Source organism: Lathyrus oleraceus, chromosome 7 (assembly GCF_024323335.1).
Source record: "Lathyrus oleraceus cultivar Zhongwan6 chromosome 7, CAAS_Psat_ZW6_1.0, whole genome shotgun sequence".
Taxonomy (NCBI): domain Eukaryota; kingdom Viridiplantae; phylum Streptophyta; class Magnoliopsida; order Fabales; family Fabaceae; genus Lathyrus; species Lathyrus oleraceus.
In genome coordinates, this window is record NC_066585.1 from 499,817,387 (window position 1) to 499,841,575 (window position 24,189).

Sequence of the window (24,189 nt, forward strand, 5' to 3'; positions counted from 1 at the left end):
TTCGTGTGGACTGAGTAGAGGCGTTGCCACCATTCAACGTTCGTGATCACTCCTTAGATCTGCATCAAATGTTTCAATCCCCACAAGAGGTAACGATTCCATCACTGATCATGCCCATTTGTAAGGATCACTAAAGGATAAATTTTTTAATCTCCGCTGCATTTTGGATCACTATTCTCCTTCAAAAAACGCATCAGAAGTATCTACACATATTTGGGAAAGATTTTCCATTCCCGCACAATAAAAAAAATTAAAAAAAAAATTAAAAAAAAAAATTAAAAAATGCAAACCAAAAGTCTTCAACGAAGAGTTTTGGATTACAAAAATATAATACCGGAACTCTTCAAGGAAGAGTTCCGGTTTATGTCACTTTATTAACCGAAACACATATGAAAAGTGTTCTGGAAAATTTTTTTTCAAAAAGAATCAGAACTCTTTAGATAATTCTTCCGGTATACTGTTTGCAGTGTTCTAGATGTCTTTCACAAAGTCTTTCAATTTGAAAAAAATACATACCGAATGTCTTTTTTAAGGAGTTCCGATACGAGGGTGGAAAGTGAAATTTTCGGAAGTCTCAATTGAATGGTTAAAAATAAAATGATAAATTGGTCAAAAAGAATTAAGGATAAAATTGATATTTTAAAAATATTGTAGGGAGATTAATACAAGTGTAGGGGTATGAAGTAAAATTTTGTGAAGATAATAAATGTAAGGGTATGAGGTAGAATTTTCCTACCCACTCTTGTTAATAGATGGGCCTACGAGGGCTCGTGACATTGGGCTAAAGTGCCGAGCAGTCACGATTGGTCCATTACCATTCCCGTTACCAGTCGATAGCAGAGCAGTTATCGGAGCAAAGCACAGTGAACAATGGCGGCCAGTGATGAACCATCTCCCTCTAAAATCATAGACACAATCAACGCTCAGGATTCCACCTTAGAGCCACCTCTTACAACTCCGCAAGACGCCCCTATCAACGAAGCACACAACGAGGTCGCACCGACGGAGAAACGGAAGAGAGATGATTCCGACGGCAATATCAACTCCGATGACAACCGTTCTCTCCACCCGCTGTGGAAGACCAGTCTATGTTCCTACTTCAGGAAACATTCCTCCTGCAGCCACGGCGATACCTGCCGATACGCGCACAGCGAGGAGGAGCTCCGGCCTCGACCGGACAGCACGTGGGACCCGACGTCTGAGAGAGGTAAGAAGGCATTGAAATCCGTTACCGGCGAGAAAATTGCCGTTAAAGACGGTGTAATGATGACGGAGCTTGTCGACGATGTTGATGGCGGCGACGGTGGAGATGATGGTTTTGCATCCAACCAAGCGCTCAGCAAATGTTTGGTGCATTTGCCGATGAAATGGAGCTCTGAGAATTTGAGGATTTTTCTCAATGAGCAAGTAAGCATGTTTCCAGGTTTCACTTTTTGATAAGCTAAAATTGAAATTGAAGAATTGATTTTGTTATATTTGATGTTCTTAAGTATAATTTATTTTGCCTCCAGAGTTGATTCGAACTTGAAGTTAGAATTTGTATATTTTGCTTCAAATTTGATTTTTAGTTGAGTTTATTTTTCAATCCACTTTTACATTAATAATATTGCATTCAATTAGTTCAAAATCAGTTTTTGTCATTGCAAAACTAAAGTTTGTGTAATGACTTTGTGTTCACTTTCTCTAGGGTATACCTTTTAAGCATGCGAAGACAAAGAAAGGTATGGCTATTGGTTTTGTTACTTTTGAAGACGAAGAGCAAATGAAGAGTTCTTCTAAGGTAGTTTTGTTATGATAACGAGTATTAATCCTTATGTATAAATATATATACTCTCTTTTGATTTATTGATCTTAAAGTCGTAGTTTGCAATTGATGATCGATAATTATGGATTTAATAGGATTTACAAGGGAAACAAATAGGCAACAAAACGATAGAGGTAGCTGATGTTTATCCTCGATCATTTGAGAAGAAAAGTAACTCTAGTGTTCCTTCAAATGGGACATTGGATGATGAACCAAATGATGATAGTTTGGTAATTGATGGTTCCGAGTCAAAGAAAAAAAGCTCGCGTGAAGTCGTGACTCCTCTGGCTCATTTGTCCTATGCCGATCAGTTGGAGCAGAAAAAATACTCTCTCATGCAGATTCTCAAAAAACTTGTTAGTCATGATTGTTTCTATTTTATCATTGTAGTTTTATATATTCTTATATACACATTTCTTAAATTGAACTTTTAAATTGTTTTGGCAGCCTAGAAATGCTCGTAAAGCTTGTCCAAATGGCGTTCCAGTTCCTGAATGGATTCTCAAGTCTAGGGAAATAGGTTGCATTTTATATTTGTAAAGTTTGTTCAAATCTTCAATAATAATTTAAATTTAAAATGTTCAGGAGTTTAAAAACTTGAGGTGCTAGTTTTGAAATATGTGATTTAGATTTTTCTTCATGATTTCACTCCTTATGTTATTACTTCTGTGTCTGGTTCACTGTAAAAAGTACAGTAAAAAGTGGATACAATTCTTATTAAGCTACTTCTTTCTCACACTTGTGCAGGTGGTCTTCCATGCAATCTAGAGGGTATTATTGAGTCACCAATTGTAAATGGATATCGTAACAAGTGTGAGTTTTCTATTGGATATTCTATGGAAGGCAAAGTAACAGTGGGTTTCAGCCTTGGAAATTTTAGGTATTCTGCACCTTCTCTATTTGCTGAGTGGTTTGCTTGTAAGTTCTTAATTGTATACTAAAATATTTTAATAGGGAAGGTGTAACAGCAGTTGAGGAACCAGTGGACTGCCCAAATATTTCTACCATTGCTTGCAAATATGCTGCGATCTTTCAAGAATTTCTACAGCACACTGAATTACCAGTTTGGAACAGATTTAAAAATTGTGGATTTTGGCGTCAATTGACGGTATACTCGTTGGATTCTATGTTGAAATTTTATGGCCATGTTGATTATTAATTTTAGATTTGGTTCTTATTTTTTATTTCATTATGTATCTTTAACACCTTCTGAAACTAATTGGTTTCGTAAGGTTCGAGAAGGGAGGTCAAATGGGAATACTGTTGATGCTGAAACTTTTGATGGTATTGCGGAGGTCATGCTTATCGTGCAGGTTATTTTTTAGCTTTTTGATGAATGTGCTGGTTATTATCCTCTAAAAATAATGTTGGAACTTGGAAACACTCTTTGTGTGAATGGTTGGTGGGGTAGGGATAGTTTATTATCCCTATAGAAAGGCTCAATCTGATTGTGAACATTTAGAATAAAACTGACATGCTTTGTGCTTGCATTATTATGTAAACATTGTAAACTTGTGGTATGGTTTAGATAGGGAGACAAGACCCTGGAAAACTTGGAGCTTATGATTTGGGTTTCCCTTCTTTCTTTCAAATGTCATTCGTAACTTGTTGTCTTTGTTCTTGATTTTAGGTCTCTACCGCAAGTTTTGATAATGTACGAGTAGCTGCTGAATTTAAGAGGCTTGCTCAGGCATTTGTTACAGGAGCTACCTCTCATTGTCCAACTTTGCCCCTTACAGCTCTAATTGTTCAGGTAGCAGCCTGTCTAATCCAAGTTTCTTTTGTCATAGATTGTTTGTTAAGTATCAATTCTCATCACACACATGCATATCCATGTAATAGAAATTTGAACAATCCGATGATGGTACTCTACCTGTGTGTCTGTTACTCTCTCCCTCTCTCCCTCCCTCTCCAGCATCAGTATATTATATTATTTTTTGTTTGAGAAAAAACATTAAGATACCATCTATATCAAATTTCTGAAGTGTTAGATATTGGTGGTTATTTTTAAATTTTGATGGCATGTTATGTTATGGTGTAACTTATATTTTGGATTGACTTCCGATGGAAATTGGTCTTTCATGTAGGATCACCAAGGAATATCCAATGTAGCACCATCTGATGCACCACTGCATTCACTTCCCATAGCAGCTGGTGATCCCGAGAGGGATGAAAGCATTAGTGCTGCAGATGTTAGAATTCATGATTATATCAGTAATCTCCGTTTCTCCATATCTCCAACCTCATTTTTTCAGGTTGGAATGAAAATTGTTGTTTCATACTGGTTTCAAAAGCATTTATTTCCCAGAATATGAAGTTTTGAGTCTACTACTATAGGTTAACACACTTGCTGCTGAGAAGTTATACTCCCTTGCTGGAGATTGGGCATGCTTAGGTCCTGATACATTGCTATTTGATATATGCTGTGGGACAGGAGCAATTGGCCTGACATTAGCGCATCGTGTTGGAATGGTAATAATCACCATATAAGCTTCTTTCTTCTTGCCTTAAAAAAGCTTTATTTTTATTTTTAGCTTGCAGATCTTTAGGAATTTTTTTGTTCAACGTGCCCCTTTGGAGGTATTATATGATGTAATGATGACGTTGCATTGGTTGAAAAAAACTTTCTGCTCTACTATTTAAGAGCTAATTTTCCAAAATAAATTTGTTTTTTTGGATTTGCTTGAATAAGATTTTTCTTGGGTTCTTCCAGGTTATTGGAATTGAAATGAACGCTGCTGCTGTATCTGATGCTCATAAGAATGCGGAGAATAATGGCATAAAAAACTGTAGATTTATCTGTTCAAAGGTGAGATCAGCCATCTTGATTTTTCAAATATAGGTTGAATTATTTTAATGGTTGCTGTCCAGAAATAAGGCTTGAGTTTATAGTTAGTATCAAATTGACAGTTTTTTCCTCCTACCGGAAAGTTTCCAATCTGTTTTAATTTTTTCCTTGTATTAACATTGCAACTTTTGCATGCTTGTTTATATGAGGAAACAGGCAGAGCAAGTTATGGGATCTCTGTTAAAGGAATACCTTAATGTGTCCAAGGAACAAGTTGATGATCCTAATACCTGTGGAACTGTTGATGACATTCCTGAAGACAGTACCTGCCCAGAGCCCGAAAATGGTAAACAGGCATCTCAGTGTTCTGAAAATAACAATTCAGAAGTTGAAAATGAGGTTCCGAAGGAAAATGCTTCTGAAAATGGGAATACTTCCGCGCAACAATTTAAAAATGTTGTTGCTATTGTTGATCCTCCCCGTGCTGGACTTCATCCAACTGTAAGAATTGCACTTACACTAGTTTCTTCATTTTATTTGCCGGAGTGATTACTACCATAACTCTAGAAGCACATTGTCCAACATATGATAGTTTCCATGCATTTTTCTTTTTGCTATCCTATCTAGTTGTTTACCTATGATTGTGTTGGTTCTCGACATCCCCACCAAGGCAACTGCCCCCTTTGTTGGTCCAAGGTTTCTCTCCCTAGAACCAAACAAAAGTTTAGGTCCCTGCTTTTGCTTAAAGTTCTAGTATGTAAGACTGATTCCTTACGCCGTTCAGTGTCTGGTTTCTTACAGGCTCCTGTTCCGCAATTCCTAGAGATGTATTTATTTATAGCGATTTTCTTTGCATAGCGTTGGTCTAACATGTATTTTATTGCAATATTTCTCATGTTCTATTTAATTGCATAGTTCTACATTAGTCTTCTATATTGTAGGGTAGATTTTTTCAAGTATTTAATTCACATACAATATCAATAAAAAATGTTTGACTTCAATCATAACTACTTTTAAAGTCACACATGTGATTGAGTTGTTGATAGCGTAAGTTTTTTACACCTACAATATCAAAATTAAGTTATGAAATTATTATTTTTGGAATATGTTATGCTTTCTCTCAGAAACTGAATTTCTGGCTCTTGAATTGTGGGATTACAGGTGATAAAAGCTTTAAGAACTCATACACGCCTGCGAAGACTTGTGTTAGTTCTTGTTCTGAACTATGCTATACACTTATTTGACATATTTACATTTTTCTTGGAAATCTAATTTGGGACATTTTAATGCAGTTACATATCATGTAATCCTGAAAGTTTGGTGGCAAATGCTATTGAGCTTTGTACTCCATCCCCCACAGAAATTGAAAGAGGAAACAAAGACAACAGAGGATGGAGAAGGATGAGTAGTGCTGGTCTAGCTCGGCATAGAGCGAAGTCTATGCCCATTTCAGAGGCCTTCAAACCCATAAAAGCAATGGCTGTTGATCTTTTTCCACATACTCCACATTGTGAATTGGTTATGCTTCTTGAAAGGTAGGTTGTAGTGGAGTTTAGGTTGAAGTCTATTTTATTTGCTAGGCTGTCAAATTCAATCATCCAACAAAATTTTGGCTGTGTTAGAAGCTGCGACGAGTGTTAGTTAGTGCTTATATATGTTGATCTTGTGCTCTTTAAGTTATGCTTGAGCACCATCTTCGATATTCAGCTGCCATATAATTTGCTTCCTGCTGTATGTATCATGAAGCTTGATTACTGCATTGAAACATATTTGGGGTTACTGTAGTTTGCAGACATTTTATTTCTAATCATTATGATACCTGATGGCGAAAATACATTGCATACTCTTTGAGCATCAGTTAATACTTCAAGCTTACCCAAAGACATTACCACTTTTGTTAAGTGGTAGATATAATTTTAATTTGGCAGCATAATTTATTAATGTCTTTAATCTTTCATTGATAATATTGCTTTAATATATATTTAATCCTTTTAGAAGTTTATGGAAATTGTTCAAAATAATGTATATATTAAAGAATTAAAAAGAAAAAAAGTTTGATTTGTCCAGCAAGTATTATATGAATGTTATATGGATTTCAATGTCAAGTCAAAAAGTTTTTTCTTTTTTTTTTAGAAATTTGTCTGATTTTTTAAATATTTGTCTGGCTTTTTTAACAAGCTTACGTGTGGATCAAATATTTGTCTGACCTTTTTTATACTTATTTCTCTGATTTTTTAAGCGTCACAAGTGTCATACTTGTGAATCAAGTGACTTTTAAATACAATAGGGTATTTGAATTGTATTGTTCAAGATTTGATTTATAAAATTTGTTTTATAAAACAATTATTTTAGCTTTAATAAATACAATAGGGGATTTGAATTGTAGTGTTCAAAAATTGAAATAAATTTACAAAAGTTGTTTTTTAAAACAATTATATATATATATATATATATATATATATATATATATATATATATATATATATATATATATATATATATATATATATATATATATATATATATATATATATATATAACCAATTGATTTATACTCCTATCTCTATGGCTTTCTTTAAAAGTTTGAAGGGAAAGAGAGATGATAGTTTTAGAAAAAGAGAATGTTTGAATGAAAAAATAGAAGAATTTGGATGAGGAGAGTTTTGTAGGATTTATTTTATTTAAAAACTCAAAATTTAGGAATTATAAAACTATATTAGAGAAGGATTTTGGAGGACTTCAATAAGCTGTTCGAATATAATTTATATTGTTATAATATTTCAAAAATCAAGAATATGTGAATGATAACTATTATTTTATCATTTTCATATGAAATATGTTTTTAAAAAAATATTATTATTTTTTATATTTTTTGAAAAATTTATTTTTCGAACCCATTCTCCTTCTCTTCAAACTCTCATATCATAACTTAAAATTAACCTTTTGAGAGTTCCATAAAAACAAATTTGGATTTCTCACATAATTAATCTACGAACCTTCAATAACAATAGATAAAGTTTTTACACTAGCTAAGCTCAAGAACTAAACATACAAATTTTTTATACAAGTTTAGTTTAATATCCTTCAAACAAAGCTTTTAAAGAGATCAAACTCAAGAACCTACTACTACTACTACAACTTTTATACAAGTTAAGCTCAAGAACCTATAACTAAGTTTTTTATCATGTTTACCTTATGACAAAATAACTCCAAAAGAGAATCACACTCTTGTTGGAACTTTGAACCACAAGATTGGTAAATAGTGGTGAAGAGAATTTGAATATGGGGAGTGAAAGAGAAAAATTGAGAGATAGAGAGAGAATTGAGAGTGAGAATTGAATATTGCATTAGCCTAGGATGAAAATGCATTATATACATTTATACAAAGGTTACAACGTGATTGGGAACCAAAACAACCAAATGAAATAACAAAAAAGTACAAAAATCAGGCTCGTAACCGGTTACACCTGACATTGAAAATAAATCTCCTTCATTGGTAACCGGTTAACGCCACAGGTTAAACGTGTCGCGCCGCGAAAGATACCTGAGCGCATCGCACGCTCGAAGATACAACAGAGTCGCCACCGAAATTTATTTATTCCAAAAGGAAAAGGAAAATATCGATAAAACTCAGGAGAAGAGAAACGGGTAAGGAAGCCGGTTATGCAAGGGAAATGTATCAACATCCCTCACATCCGTTGTATTCAACGGGAACCATTTTGTCTGTTCTTTGCGTGGATGAGTGTTATTATCTAAAGGTTACTTGCGAAAGGGGAAAAAAGAATTTCAAATTAGTGTGCTCGCCAAGGATTCGAACCATCGTGCCTACGTATTCTCATAGTGCAATGAAAAAATCAGAGCTCCATAGTTCGTGGTAGAAAATACAGATGTGTTGGTTGATTTTAAGGAACAATTATAATCATATCCTAGAAGTGTGTATACGTTAGCTGATTCTGATCCTCGTTCGGATGCTTTAAGTTTTTGGTCTGACTGCTAAGGAACAAATTATAACAGTTCTTTTATGAAAGAAAAGATAATTGTTTTGTAAAAGGTTTGTGTGATAAAAGAAAATGAAAAAGTTGATTGGATTTGAATACAAAAGAAAAAGACTTGCTTGAATGAAGAGATTATTCTGGTGAAAGTATTGTTTAGACCATGATTGTGTTGTTTGAAACCATATGGTAGGTGTATCTGAACCAAAGAGTGTGTGGCGTTAACCAATAGATGGTGTGGCCAATGCAAGGTTGTAGGATTTTTCCTAGATCCAAGGATCAAGACTTACAAAAAGGGGTTGAAAGAGCATGAAGCTCCACATGGCAATGTATGAAGGTTGCCAAAGCATGAAGCTCCACAGGGCAATGCACGAGAGTTGCCAGAGCATGAGGCTTCATAGGGAAATGCATGAGATTTTCCAGAGCATGAGGCTCCACATGGCAATGCATGAGGTTTTTCAAAGCATGATGCTCCATAGGGAAAAATAAAAGAAAAAGGTTTTTCTAGAGCATGAGGCTCCATAGGACAATGCATGAGGTGTTTCAAAGCATGAGGCTCCATAGGGCAATGCATGAGGGGTATTGATTTAGATATGGGTATTTAACCATGAGGTGATTAACCCAAAGAATGTATAGAAGTCTAAAGAGTGCAGTGTTTGGTCCAAAGAGATAAGTATTATTGATGTTGATTGTTGAAGTGTTGAGATGTTGTCTGTGGGGAAGAAAACTTAAAAGTTATTTGATTTGAATTGCACTAAAGTCTATGAATGAAGGTGAATATTTTGAATAACTGGGCCATACGTCTCGTATCTAAAGATATTCAGAATGAGAATATGAATACTCTCTCTCATCCCTTCCCCACTACTTAAGGCTCGTGACACGTAGTTTGCATCCTAACCAACAAGTGTTGAAAGCAAAATCTTATGTTGTGCTTGAATGATGAAGCAATCCATCATTGATGTTTCTTTATCTTCAAAATCTTGACTGTGAAGTGTTGTACGGGGGGAAAACTTTACAATTAACCAACTTTAATTACACTAAAGTCTATGAGTAGAGGTGAATACTTTGAATAACTGGGCCATGCGTCCCGTATCCAAAGATATTTAGAATGAGGATAAGATACTCCCATTCATCCCTTCTCTAATACTTAAGGCTCATGGTGCGTAATCCTTATCATAACTATCAAGTGTTGAAGATGAATCTTTTTGTTATGCTTGATGTCCATAGTCTTCAGCCTTGAGGTCTTGTATGATGTCTTGAACTTGTGATTGATTTGAAATCTAGCGTGATGCAAGTATAGAGGTCTAATCATATCAAGGGATTAAGAGACCTATGACCACTTGATTGTATAGGGGAATCAAATGAATCAAATGATTAATTGATCAAAAAGGGCTTTGATCAATTCAATCAATCAGGAACTACAAACACATGAATTTTATTTAAAGAATTAAAATCACGAAGGAATTAAAATGCTAACACCTATTAATTTCTAAAATTAAAATTAAAAAAGACTAATCAAAATATAATGTGAGCATGTTTATTAATTCCTAAAAATCTAAAATGAAAAAACTAAACTAATCTACTTAATTTCTAATGTGAACCTAAATGTAGTATTATTTTTCTAAGTGTTTTTAACAAAGTCAAAATTTAATTTTATGAGTTAAAAATGTGTATTAACATGGATGAACTAAGATGTATTAAAAATACATTAAAAGTGTACCAACATATTAAAAAAAAGATTAGAAATAGCAAAAAAAGATTAGTGTAATTAGTGGTGGTGTAAAGCAAATGCACGAGCCTGCTAGCTTCAGAAGCCCAATGCGTTGCTAAGAGGGGGAAAGGAATCAGAGTGACTAATTCACTCTTCAAGCCAAAATTTCAAACAAGCTCCTCCCAAGTCCCTCACCGGAGCATCAACCTTACCGCGCCAGAATTCACTTCCGGCGGCGGCGGAGGTCCAAGTGACCTCAAACTTATCCCAACTCGCTCTCTTCCATACACTCAGTCACACACACACTCTCTCTCTTTCTCTCACACACACACACTCTCTCTCTCTCACACACACTCTCTCTCTCACACACGCACGCGCACACGCATACACGCACGCGCGCACATACGCACGCGCACTCACACACGCATGCGCATGCGGACACGCACACGCGCACGCACACGCGCATACGCACACGCACGCGCGCGCACACACACCCACACACACGCGCTCACGCACACACACACAAACACACACACACAATCTCAAGCTAATTTCTATAAACTCCTAACTATTTCATAAAATCGAGCCAAACAAAATAAGAACCCTAGGTTAAATAAACTTAAATTAAATGGCGTTGAGGAGGAATCAAATCCCGATATGTTAGAACTTTGATTTCTTAGGCTTAAGTTTACATGATGATAACTTACTTCAGGCAAAAAAGAACAAGGAATTAAAAATCACCAACCTACAAGGTCGAGGTTCACCCTGGTGATTGCTGAAGGTTGAAGAAGATGCTTACAAAGAGAAAACTAGAGGTATTAACAGGTATGTGCTTCAAACTCTCCAACTATTTATGTTGCAGAAATTTCTTCTCTTCTTCTTCTTCTGAGATCTTTAGTCTGTAGGATTAAATTGGTGTTGCTATGTGTTATTATGGTAGTGTGTAGGATTGAAGAGTGGTTGAGAGTGATGAGATTGATTGAGAATTTCCAGATGGAGAATTCAGAGAGAGTGATTGACTGAGAAGTTGTAGAATGAATTTTTGTTGATGATTGAGAGTGGAGTAAAGATTATATAGAGTGCGATCATAACAAAATTGGGTAGTGGAATTAGGGCAGGTAGTTAAGAGTTTGGGCACGGTTACTGTTAATTAATCTCATGAGGAAATTAGATGGATCAGTTAACTCTGTTAACTTGCTATTAGAGTGAACTCGCAGTTACTGAACGAAGATGTTAGAATGAGTTAGTTTATTTGACAGTTAGGTTAGTTAGAATCTGAATTGAAAATGAAAACAGTTAGTGAATTAGTTGATTGGTTAATTGGAATTGAACTTAACGTTAGAATGATTTAGGATGATTAAGTGTTAGTGAAATGAAAAGAGGTTGAACTGTTAGTGTTGAGTTTGGATTTGAATTTTAGTTAGTAAAATGGAATGTTAGTGAATTGAATTGAAATTTGGATTGTTCAAGTGTTAATGGTGATGAGGTTAATTTTTGCTTTAGGCTTATCCATAACATGGCCCTGTTAGTATTATTAAACTTTAAAAAACAGTTACAAACTATATGCTAAATTAGCTTGAATTGATTGTTAACATGACTGCTATTTATTGAATTCAAAAACTGGTTATGAAATGAGCATTTATGGACTATTATAGAATTAGCATGTTAGGACTATTAGCTTTTGCTAGCAGACTTGTTATGGACTCGCTACTAAGTGAATCTGTAAATGAATTGAAGTTAAAATAATTGACTGGTATGACACATTTATTGTATTAATACTGGTATGTGTTGATTGTTGATCAGAAATTTGAAATGTATTGAATTAATCATGAAACTAATGAGTTAGTTTAGAGAGGTTGTTAGTTAATGCTGCTACTGTTATGAATGACAATGTGTGGGTGACACTTTATGTTTGAAGATTGTTAGATGGTTATAGAATTAGTTCATGAGTACTATCTGTTTTGGAACCTAATGCAAATTGGCTAGGTGGCTTGAGGTTTAGAAGAACTGGTTATAATTTCCATGCATGAACTAGCTAAGTTGTATTGATGTTTGAACTGGTATGGACCATCAATAGATCATTGAGTTAACTGCTATGTAGTTTTGTATTGAAGTGTACATGGTATGTTATATTGATGCCCATGTGTGTTTTTCGATTGACATGTTCATATGTGTGTAGGTGTTTGTGTATGCAAATTATTCATGGACATTGGTTTATTATATGTGTGAATGTAACATGTTGTATAAATGCAGGACTAATGGATATGTGAGGTGGTTTGGCATGGAATGAAATATCACCATAATTCATAAAGACTTGATCAAAGCATGTAGGATATTAATATGATCATGGCACATGAAGGCAACATCATGGGGGCTCTTTACAAAAAAGATGGCTTATGAATGAAGAAAAGTGGGGACTAAGTCCTAGGGTTAGATAGTTGACTTCAGTCAACTTGTTTGACTAAAAAGCCAACAGTTGACCAAAGATCAACCCTAGGTCAAAAACATGTAAAAGAATGTGTAGTTGTAATTTTGGATTTTTGTAATATGGATTGGATGCTTTGTAATGAAATTGGCCTTTGAAATGAATGATGTCTTGTGCTTCAAAAACTAATCTCCCTCCAAAAGTTGAATTTGAAAAATTGAATTTGAATTGCACTTGAAAACTTGACTATGAATCTTGAAACTTGACTATGAATCTCAATGCCTTGTCTTGAATCCACACCAAACATATAATGGATTAGTGTAATGAACAAGGCCCATAAAGAAATTAATCAGTCAAAATCAAACTTTCATGGTTGACCAATTAAACCTGCAATCCCTGATAAAATCCAATGCCATAATACAAACCACATGATCTATAGGTTCCAAAGATCAAGAATTAGGGTTTCATTTTAAATCAAAGATAAATGGTCTTCACTAGTCAATGCAACATCAAGATGCCCTAAATTTGGTCCTCAGGGAACACTAGTGCCATGTTAATCAAAAACATCCAAAGGTCTTTGAATCAATGATGTTTACTTCAAAAATGCAATGGTAAAATGAATGTGTTATGATGCCAATGAATATGCAGATGAACCATAGACCAAAAGTCAAGTAAAAGTGAAAATGGGAGGGCAATTTTTGGGGTATGACAAACCGATTACAAAAACAAAAACATCACTTCTCTGCTACTGGAATAAGCTGTTGGCCTTGTTGTAACCGGTTACACACCCGTTTAACCGGTTATAACATTTGAATTACTTGAAAAACATTTAACACACCACCTTAATTCAAGTATTCCAAGTCTTCCATGCTCATGTTCATCTTCAACCTCTTGAACACATCATTTGTCACCCCCTTAGCCGGCAAATCAGCCACTTGATGTTCACTCCTACAATATCCCAATCATAACCTTCCTTCACTAACAATTTCCCTCAAATAGTGAAACCTCATCTCAACATGCTTGCTTCTGCCATGTGCAATTGGGTTCTTAGCAATATTAATCGCGGAAATGATGTCAACTAGGAGCATGACAACCTCACCCTCACTAATGCCCAACTGCTCCATTAGATTTATAAGCCATACAACTTGGCATGCACATAACAAAGCGGCGATGTATTCGGACTCACAAGATGAGAGTGTAACTACCATTTCCTTCTTCGAACACCATGAGATTAGTGTCTCACCGAACATAAATATGTATCAATATGTAGACTTTCGATCATCTTTATCTCTGCACCAATTGGAATCGGTAAAATCGAGCAAATTGCATTTTCTGCCCGTATACGCTGCGGGAAAGAGAATTCCTCAGCCAACAAAACCTTTGACATATCATAGGATCCTCTTGACTGCTGCCAAGTGAGACACCTTTGGCCTCCCCATGAATCTACTCACAATACTGACACTAAACTCCAAGTTCGGCCACATATTACACAAATAATGCAAGGATCCAATAAACCTCCTATATTGAGTTGGATCAACATCTAGATCATCCTTATTCTTAGACAACTGCAGCCTTGGTTTATTTGGAGAAATGGCAACATTACAATGCTCCATTTCAAACTTCTTCAATATCTCAAGAGCATATCTTCTTTGGTGCATGAGCAGTCCCCTTTTGGACTTGTGGAACTCAATACCAAGGAAGTATGTCATGAGGCCAATGTCGGTCATATCAAACTATTTCATAAGTTCACTCTTGAGCTTTGAAATACCATTTCCGTTGCTGCCTGTCATCAACAAGCCGTCTACTTATAGACAAAGGATAATTACTCTTTCACTTGTACCCGTCTTCACATACACTCAATGCTCAGATTCACATCTCTTGAAGCCAACATCCTTTAGGAAACCATATATTATTTTATTCCAAGCTCTTGGAGCTTGCTTCAAACCATATAATTCCTTTTTCAACTTATAGAACTTCAACTCTTGGGTTCTCACAACAAAACCAGGGGGTTGTCCTACATATACCTCATCTTCAAGCGGTCCATTCAAAAATGAAGATTTGACGTCCATTTGGTAGATGGGCCAATTGTGGTTATTTGCAATACCAACAACAAGCCTAATGGTTTTAATCCTAGCAACCGGTGAAAATACCTCTTCAAAGTCCATGCATTCTCTTTGCAAAAATCCCTTAGCAACCAGTCGAGCCTTATGCTTGATTATTTCACCCTTAGAATTTACATTCACTTTGAACACCCATTTCACACAAATTGGCTTCTTTCCATCCGGTAGATCAACCAACTCCCAAGTATTGTTCTTCTCAATGGATTCCAGCTCCTCCTTCATAGCACATATCCACTTTGGATCACTTAAAGTCTCTCCCGTATTAAAGGGTTCAAATTCGGCCATAAGTGCAAAATAGACAAAATTACCATCATCATTGATTTTGTTGTCTCGTAACAACTCACAATCTTGGAGTCTTTAAATCAAAACCCTTTGCCTTATTGACCTTATGACATTTTCCTTATTTTGGGCCTCGACGACAGGATGGTCTACACTTCCCCTTTCTTCCGAATTGAAAATTTTGAAGCTGTAACCGGTTACAACTTTCTGGTAATCGGTTAACGCCTGCATGTAACTGATTAACGTCTGATGGTAACTGATTACACCCTGCTGCACTTGCTTTAACTTATCGAATACGACATCCCTATTGATCATGATCCACATGTTAACAACATGAGACAATTTATAACCACCAGTAGAATGATATTCTACAAGTATCATCACTTTCCCATTATTATCCAACTTCTTTCTAAGTTGTCCTAGAACATGTCGATATGTAACGAAACCAAAAACTCTAAAATGGTTCAGATTCGGTTTGAATCCCGACCATACTTCCTCTAGTGTTACATTCTCAAGCTTCTTTGTAAGGCACCTATTCAACAATTAGGCAGTGGTGGATACCGCTTCTCCCCATAACTCTTTCGAAAAGTTCTTCTCCTTTAGCATGCTTCTCACCATGTTCATGATCAATCAATTCTCCCTTCCGACTACACTGTTTTTCTGCGGTGTATAATGTGGTACTACCTCATGTACATTCCGTTCTTGATCACAAAACCTCCCAAAGTTATTTGAGACATATTCGCCTCCACCATCAGTTTTGAGCACTTTGAGTTTTTGACGACTTTGCCTCTCAACCATGGACTTGAACTTCTTAAACACTTCAAATACCTCATCCTTTCTATTGATTAGGTATGTCCATAGATTTTTACTATGGTCATCGATAAATGTGACAAAGTACCTATTGTCACCAATTGAATCTACTTGCATCGACCCATACACATCTTAATACACCACCTCAAGGTGATTCTTGGTCTTACAGTCTGCATCCATGCTAAATTTACCCTTATGTTGCTTCACTTTCACACATTCTTCACAAATTTCAGCTGGTATGTTGATAGATAGAAGCCCCGTTACCATTATGTTCTTTTGCAAGTCTTTGAGATATCTAAAGTTGAGATGCCCAAGACGACAGTGCCACATCCACTCTTCTCTACTGGATGCAGTAGCAAGAAATCTATGCTCCATAACCTTTAGCTCAAGCTTAAAGGTTCTATTGGCAACCATATGTTCTTTAAGGACTAAAGCTCCCTTTGCGTCCATAATGCACAACCCATTGTTTTCCATGTGAATCTTGTAACCCTTCTCAAGAAATTGACCAATACTTATAAGGTTACATTTGATTCCCAGAATGTACAAGACATATATGATCAAGGAATGTCCATCATCCTTTCTCATGTTCAAAACATCACCAATCCCATCGGCCGCTAGAGTGGTGTCATCCGCAAACTTCACTTTATTCTTGATGGCACAATTAATTTTAACAAACCAATCCTTCCTCCTCTTCATATGATTTGAACAACCTGAGTCCAAATACCATTCTTCGCTGCATTGAACTCCTTTCATACTCATTATAATGTTTTCCTCCGCATGTAACCGGTTAACCCTATCATTAAACTAATCACAACTCAATTTTGCAGAATCCTTGAATTGCTGTTGCTGTTGTCCTGCAACTTGCTGCTGCATTCTCCTTCCGCGATCATGACCAAGAGTATATTATCTTCATCAAACTCTTATCTTGCAGCCCTAACGTCATCCTCTTGAGGTTCCTTCTTGTTCACATTGCACTCTTTTGCAAAATGACCGAACCATTGACACTTAGAGCACTGCTCTTTGCTATTGTCAAACCTCTTTCTTTCATCTCTAAAGTTGCCTTGACCATCATTTTTTATACAACTGCTCTCACCCCTTTGACAAGTCGAATTCTTAGAATTTTGGGACTCCCTTCCACCAAAATTCTGAAAATTCACTTTACTTATGATGAACCATTTTCCTTCCGATCTCTTGTCCTTCTCATTCAAGCGAGCTTGCAAAGCGATCTCCGCCTTTGTCTTATCGGAATTTCTCACCTCCATCCTTTGATCATGAGCTTCAAGAGAGATTTGTAGCTCTTCTTTGCTCATTGTTACAAGATCCTTCAATTCCTCAATCGCCATAATTACATTGTCAAATCTTGGTGTTAAAGAATGCAAGATTTTTGCGACAAAATATTGCTCTGTAACAGTTTCTCCGCATGCCTTGACTTAATTCACCAACCGAGTGATTCTAGTTGTGAAATCGTTAATTATCTCCTTTTCTTCCATTTGAATCAATTCGAGCTGACGTTTGTGAGTTTGTAACCTCATCACTTTTGCCTTGTCAACCCCTACACATGCCTTCTCTAAAATCTCCCACACTTGCTTTGACGATTCACAATCACCAACTTTATTAAAGTTGTCATCATCAACACATTGATGGATACAAAATAATTCCTTGTAATCTTTCTTCTTCTCTTCCTTACGTGTTGCTTGTTGCGTCTTTGTTGTATCTTGGACAAGAGGAGTAACACCATTCTTGATCACTTCACGAACATCTTGGTAGCCAAACAACACCTTCATTTTCTTGCACCACTTGTCGTAATTCTTCGCATAAAGGATATGTAGGTTTGTAGGGATTATTTCATTGAAGACATAATTCATGTTGCACACTATGTGTTTATGGATCAGAACCGGACTTTTGATGTCAAATGTTGGAACTTTGAACCACAAGAATGGTGAACAATGGTGGAGAGAATTGGAATGTGGAAGCTGAAAGAGGAAAATGGTATGTGTGTGTGATGTGTGTGTGTGTGTGTGTGTGTGTGTGTGTGTGTGAGAGAGAGAGAGAGAGAGAGAGAGAGAGAGAGATAGAGAGAGAGAGAGTTAAGGTTGAAAATTGAATATTGCATTAGCCTAAGATGAGAATGCATCCTATACATTTATACAAAGGTTACAATGTGATTGGGAACCAAAACAACCAAATGAAATAACAAAAAAGTACAAAACCGGGATGTAACCAATTACACCATTTGGTTAAGCGGTTACACTTGACATTAGAAATAAATCTTCTTTAGTGGTAACAGGTTAACGCCACAAGTTAATTGGTTTCAGCAACGAAAATATCACTTCTCTGCTACTGGAATGAGATGTTGGCCTTGCTGTAACTGGTTACACCCGTGTTAACCGGTTACAACATTTGAATTACTTGAAAAACACTTAACAACTCTTATATACAACAAATTAAAGCATAACACCAATTATAACAAAATTTTCACAAAGACTTTTCGATCTTTTGCAGTGCAATAATTCTAGTGAAAAACAAATATAAAAACAGAGAGTAAAAAAAGTATATAGTGATTTCTATTAAGACATTTCGTGTAAAATGAAATGAGGGGAAACCTCCTTCATATAGAAAAAAATTGGTTCAAAAAGGAAATGATTCATGAGCTATTTCAATGACTTAATCGATTAATCCTAGGTGGTAATCGATTAAAGTTAATTGATTAAGAACTTTCAAAATAAGAAAACTCTAATCCAAAAAAGGAAACCTTAAAATAGTTACATGGTTTAATTGATTAAAATATTTTTTAATCGTTTAAAAGGTCATTTATCTTACTCTAATCGAATGAACCGAGTCCTTAATAGATTAGATAGTGTAAAAGCTTTTCCAATTGATTATAAATATTTCTTAATAAATTCTATACAAGTCTTGATATGTTTTCAAAAAGTTATGAAATAATAAAAGAGTTTGAAAAATATTTATGTGTGTGTTTGATTGCCTAAGTAATTCAAGACTCACTCTTAATTATTTATATTTTAACATATCACTCTAAGATTCTAAGCGCAAGATTAGATGATTTTTCACACTTTTACAATTTCAAATCTTTAAGTTCTCTTGCTTGATACAACGATGACTTAACACTTTAATAGGAATTTGAATTTTCTAACCGATGATCCTTGAGATATCTTCTTGATCAGGTGTCATCACCAAAAGCTTTTTTTTACACTCGGAATCAACCCCCCTATCACAAAGAACTCTTAACATTCAAATATTGTTTGACTTATTGAGCTGTTATCTTCAAAACTGCTCATCAATTGTAATCCTCAAACCCAACTGACAATCATATCTGCAAACATATAGATCTATAGTATGAATTGTTGGGGCTCCAAATCAGGGGGTCAACACGAGAGAGAATTTACACTTTGGGGTTTTTCTTTAAGAGCAACACACCTTTGTGAGAGACACATCACATATTCACCAAAAAATTTAAAGTAACACTTATAAATGCTCAAATCTTCACATTTCATAGCAGCGTGAGACTTCTACATACTACTCACACTTGTTATTTTCAACACTATCTCAAATATGGGTTTATCCACAAATATTCCCTTCAATCATAAGCTCTTTGCACTTGAAAGTGAGTCGGTCTTGTACTCTAATCAACGTAAATATAATATAAGTGTGAGATACCAACATGTATGTCGGACACTAGAATACACGTACTCTTAAAAATGTTTGTAGTTTTCAAATGGTTAAATAATAAGGTAATGCCAAAAGACTTGAGATGATCTTAATTCGAATTTTGATTAAAGTAATCTTTAATTTTTTTTACTAGAACTTGGGGGCAAATTTACCGAGATAACCCACTTTTTCGAAGAAATTCCCAAAATAACCTACTTTTCAGGAAAATTCCCAATCTATCCCACTTTTAGGATGAGGCACCAATTGGATTGGCGACCCCTCTTAAAAATTACAAGGAGGCGCCAATCCAATTGGCGACTCCCTTAAAAAAGCCTCAAATGAAAAAACCTTCAACATGAAAGTTGTATATATTTTCAAGACAATGAATTTGGATATAAATTTTGCATCATTTGGATTTTTTATGAGAAAGTTATGGGCAATTGAAGTTGGACTTCTGAGTTTTTCAACTGTAATCTGACCTATAATGTCTTGCATTATTTCATGTGTTTCTTTTAGAGTTATGAAACTTTGTCCAACATAACATTTGAAGTAGACATCTTAAATTTTCCAATGCACTTGGTCCCTGTCGCATCGCGCGAAAAATCGGCGGGAAAAGAAAGAAACAACAGAGCCGCCACCGTGCGTTATTTATCCCAAAAGAGGGAAAGGAAACGCTCGAAGTAAACCTAGGAAAGAACATGGTCTCGCGACCAAAGAGGATGGGTTCGGGAGTCGGTTATGCGAAGGGAAGGTGTTAGGCACCCTACGCATCCGTAGTACTCTACGGGATCCACGCACAAAAGGAAGGAAAAATGGTTGCTAACACTGCTCAAACACACACACACTGGCTGAAAGAAGCGAAAGAGACTGACTGAAACTGAACTCGGCAGGATGTCGCATCCTGGGCCTACTTAGTCTATCTAGCATAGACATCAGAGTCCAAGTAGTTCGGACTGGGGAAACGACACATGCTCGCTAGGATGTCGCATCCTATGCATACGTATCTTCTCGGACGAGAGAAGAATCAGAGCATTCGTAGCTCGGCTGACACGCACACAAACAAAACACAGGCAAACGGGGAGCCCGACTGCCAATCACTGGACTTATGTCAGCATCCGAACCTAAAACACACGCAAAGAGGCAAACATGGAGCCCAAATGCCAATCACTGGACTTTCATTGACATCCGAACCTAAACAACACAACAGATAGATAGGGAGTCGGGGACTCAGCCTATAACTGTCAAACAAACACAAAAGAAAAGAAAAGGCGCCCGGAGAGATCAGCTCAATCTCCTGCCTACATACTTCATCTGGTATGAAGATCAGGGCGATGTAGTTTCCCTACGCAGGGACAAGGATCTAGCCTAACCAGATAACAGAGGGAGACACAACACTAGGGAGACTACGACTCGAGCCTAGATGTTGTCATGCAAAGTCAACCCTGAGTTAAGGTTTCTAGCTAAATGGCACAAGGGCCAACCTATCCTAGACAAGGCTTGCACAGGAAGTAAGGGTCTCGATTGCAACTAGGGCAAGAGAAAGGGGAGGTCTCAATCACAACAGGGGTGAGAGAAAAAAAGTTAGTGTTAGTGGTTAGTCAAACTCGGCAAGACATCGCGTCTCGTGCCTACGTATCTCACCTGAACGTGAGAATCAGAGTTGCCGTAGTTCGGCCAAACAACCCTAAGTATGGCTCACACAAGGGTTAAGCCACACAACCTACCTTGCACAAGGGCAAGCACAAACTAAAGCCTAAGGAAGCAAACAAGGCAATCACAAACACATACAGCATAAGAATAAACACACCAACAAGGGGGCTCAAACATCAAAGGTTAGGCACTAGGGCCAACTGGAATGGGGTAAGTGTTGCTCTTAACCTTGCCATTGAGAGGCTAAGGTGAAGCAGATGAAAGGAGATGAGGGGTGTGCCTCATTGCTTCTATCCCTAATCAGGGAGAGCATCAAATAATAGAAAGTGGGGGAGTTCAGAAAGATGGAACTCTTTCCCCATTATTGACTCGATAGATCTTGGGTTTTTATCTCGATGCTTCAACCATGTAATGGGAGCAGAGAGAGGACACACTGAATAGTGGGGGATAGATTGCTTATCCCTACCTTCCACCAATTGCCTCAAATGAGGACTTTTCCTGCTTGGGACAATTTTAAACAAACACAGGCATTGCCTCTTAAGGAGGACTTCAGACAGTTTGCCCGGTCAAATAACAGACCGGGTCTCCAGACTACATGAAGAAAGAAAGGTTTATACCTCAAAAGCAAATGCTAAAATAGCAAAGCAAGCAAGTTCAGAGAACTTAAGCAACTAAAGTACCTGAAAAAGTCAAACTTATTAGTAAACAAGTCAAAAGTTTAAATCAAAAGAAATGGCAAACAGTCAACACAGGGGGTCAACTGAGCAAAGCATAAGACTCAAGTTATGAGTCAAACCATCTGCAAAACCAAGGTTAGCATGGGATAAACAAATCAAATTCAAACAAGTTTGAGTGATCTTTGAAGCATTGTGCTCAACCTGAAACAGATGAACTCAACATAAGTCCAAAGGACCACTAGGACTAACCTAGGGTCAAACATGAAAGAAAAAGTCAAGGCAGCAAGGAAAAGTCAACTCAAAGTCAAAGTCAAACATTTGGGAAGCTAACACACTTGGGCCCACATTCAAATCATGCATCATTGTCATTTCATGAATATTTGAAATCAAAACAAGGCAAAGGAAAGCATACAAAAGTCAACAGAATGACTTGCATCAAAAGTCAACCTAAGCAATCTCAAAAAATCATGAAATAAATCACACTCAATCCTAACATCTAACATGGTATACATGTAAAATTTCATGGCATTTGGATGAGAGGAAGGCAGGCAAGTAAAATCATGAAGTCAAACTAAATTCAAGTAAGCATGGTGAAAGCCAACAAGCATAGGTCAACTTCAAAAAATCATATCAATTTGAAAACAGAAGAGAAATGAATGAGATTAACACCAATGCAAAGCTCAAAGAGTCTAGTTATCACATATGAAATTTCATGGATATACAATATGATTTGAGAATTTCACAAAGGATTTGGCAAGGCATAGCACAAAAAGTCAACAAATGACCAAGCATGGAAGAAAATTCACAATCAAATGGAAAACAGCAAGATTAATTCCAAGAAAATTCATACATCAACCAGACATACAAGGGATCATTCATGCAAAATTTGGGGTCAATTGGATGTAGGGAAGCATGTGAACAAAATTAGGGAAAATGCATGATCATGGTATAGCAACAATTGTAACACATGACTTCAAAAATTCATATCCCTCAATCCACAAATGATAAATGCACAGTCTATATGGAAACAAAGGTCAAAGTGTCTAGTTTCATCACAAAAATTTTCAAAGGCAATGGATATAACATGACAATTTCACAATTGAAATGGTGAGATGTATCATTTGAGCATACATGTTGGGAGAATATTTATCATTTAAAATCCAGACCATGGAAAATTAATTAAAAATCATGATTAAATAAAGGACATTCTTGTGAACATGTGGAAAAAAATTTCATAATTTTTGGATTAAAATTGAGAGAGAAACGAATTATGGAAGATGAGTGAATAATTGTAACAAGACAAGATCACATAACATGGCAAATGGTCAACATGAGAGTCAACGGTGGCATTTTTGTAATTAAAGGCCTCACTTATCAAAACTACTGCGTTTTGGGGAAAGGAATGAAATGTTCCTATTGGCTCCCAGCCAATGGAACAGTAGCATGGCCAAAAGATTCAAATTTCTGAGTTTTCAAATAAATCCTTAAGGTTTCTAACAGCATGGTTCATGGTATTGCTCAATGTTTTCAAACAAAATCATGAACAACAAATGTAAGCAGTACCAGCAAGCAAACAATCAAAGCAAGGCCATGAACATTAACAGCAAATCAGCATAATCAGGAACATTTCTAGGCAAGGTTTCCTAAGCCGCAGCAGGTATTCATCATCATGTTTCATCATCAACCAACATTAAAACAGTATGGTAACAGCATAGCATCAACAACATCAGGCAACATAATCCGACCAAGCATACAACAGCAGGGTATTGGTAATGTTATTGCAGCAAACAAACAAACACATTCAACACAAATCATATGTTTTCATGGCAATGGTCAGGTTTGAACAGCAGGGCAATTGCTCATCATCACAGCAGCATAGCAAGAATTCCAACATGCCGTCTCAACCAAAACAAACAACAGCAACAACATGGCATTGTGGGAAAAATTCTGGGCAGAGTTTATGGTTTGGCATGGACAGCAGCATGTACATATTAAGCATCATTATCATTCGACCAACAAAAACAAACAACAGCATGTGGATTTTCTAAACAGCTTAAGGTTTAAACAAACAGCATTCACATATTAATGTTCACATAGCCACCAGGCAACAGTAAGACCAAGCAAGTTTTGGGCAGCTTAAAGCTTGAGAAGCAACAGCAAGGTTTAGCAGCATCAGGTGTTCAACATGATATCCAAGCAAATTTAAACAATAAACACACAACAGCATATAACATGTTTCACCTGGATTTCAAAACAATGCTCGTGAG

General features: G+C 36.3%; 1 protein-coding gene and 1 long non-coding RNA gene across 2 annotated transcripts; both read left to right on the top strand.

Annotated features, from left to right (window-relative positions):
* The first annotated feature begins 739 nt into the window (after window positions 1-739).
* Window positions 740-6,435, top strand: LOC127101413 (zinc finger CCCH domain-containing protein 24). The gene is made up of 14 exons (XM_051038839.1): window positions 740-1,407; window positions 1,688-1,780; window positions 1,900-2,160; window positions 2,252-2,324; window positions 2,552-2,684; window positions 2,759-2,912; window positions 3,037-3,117; window positions 3,435-3,557; window positions 3,892-4,059; window positions 4,142-4,276; window positions 4,518-4,613; window positions 4,809-5,093; window positions 5,754-5,797; window positions 5,885-6,435. Exons 1-14 carry the CDS (start codon window positions 871-873, stop codon window positions 6,129-6,131), a joined length of 2,430 nt encoding a protein of 809 aa, XP_050894796.1. The 5' UTR covers window positions 740-870; the 3' UTR covers window positions 6,132-6,435.
* A 3,933-nt stretch (window positions 6,436-10,368) lies between these two features.
* Window positions 10,369-12,884, top strand: LOC127106790 (uncharacterized). The gene is made up of 2 exons (XR_007795495.1): window positions 10,369-11,120; window positions 12,549-12,884. It is a non-coding gene; the product is annotated as an uncharacterized LOC127106790 (long non-coding RNA).
* Window positions 12,885-24,189: the final 11,305 nt, after the last annotated feature.

Excerpts from the sequence above, each read along its gene's own strand:
- LOC127101413 (XM_051038839.1), top strand. The coding sequence starts at position 871 with ATGGCGGCCAGTGATGAACCATCTCCCTCTAAAATCATAGACACAATC. Across the intron at positions 4,060-4,141 it reads CTCCAACCTCATTTTTTCAG|GTTAACACACTTGCTGCTGA; the intron begins GTTGGAATGAAA and ends CTACTACTATAG. Across the intron at positions 5,798-5,884 it reads ACACGCCTGCGAAGACTTGT|TTACATATCATGTAATCCTG; the intron begins GTTAGTTCTTGT and ends ATTTTAATGCAG.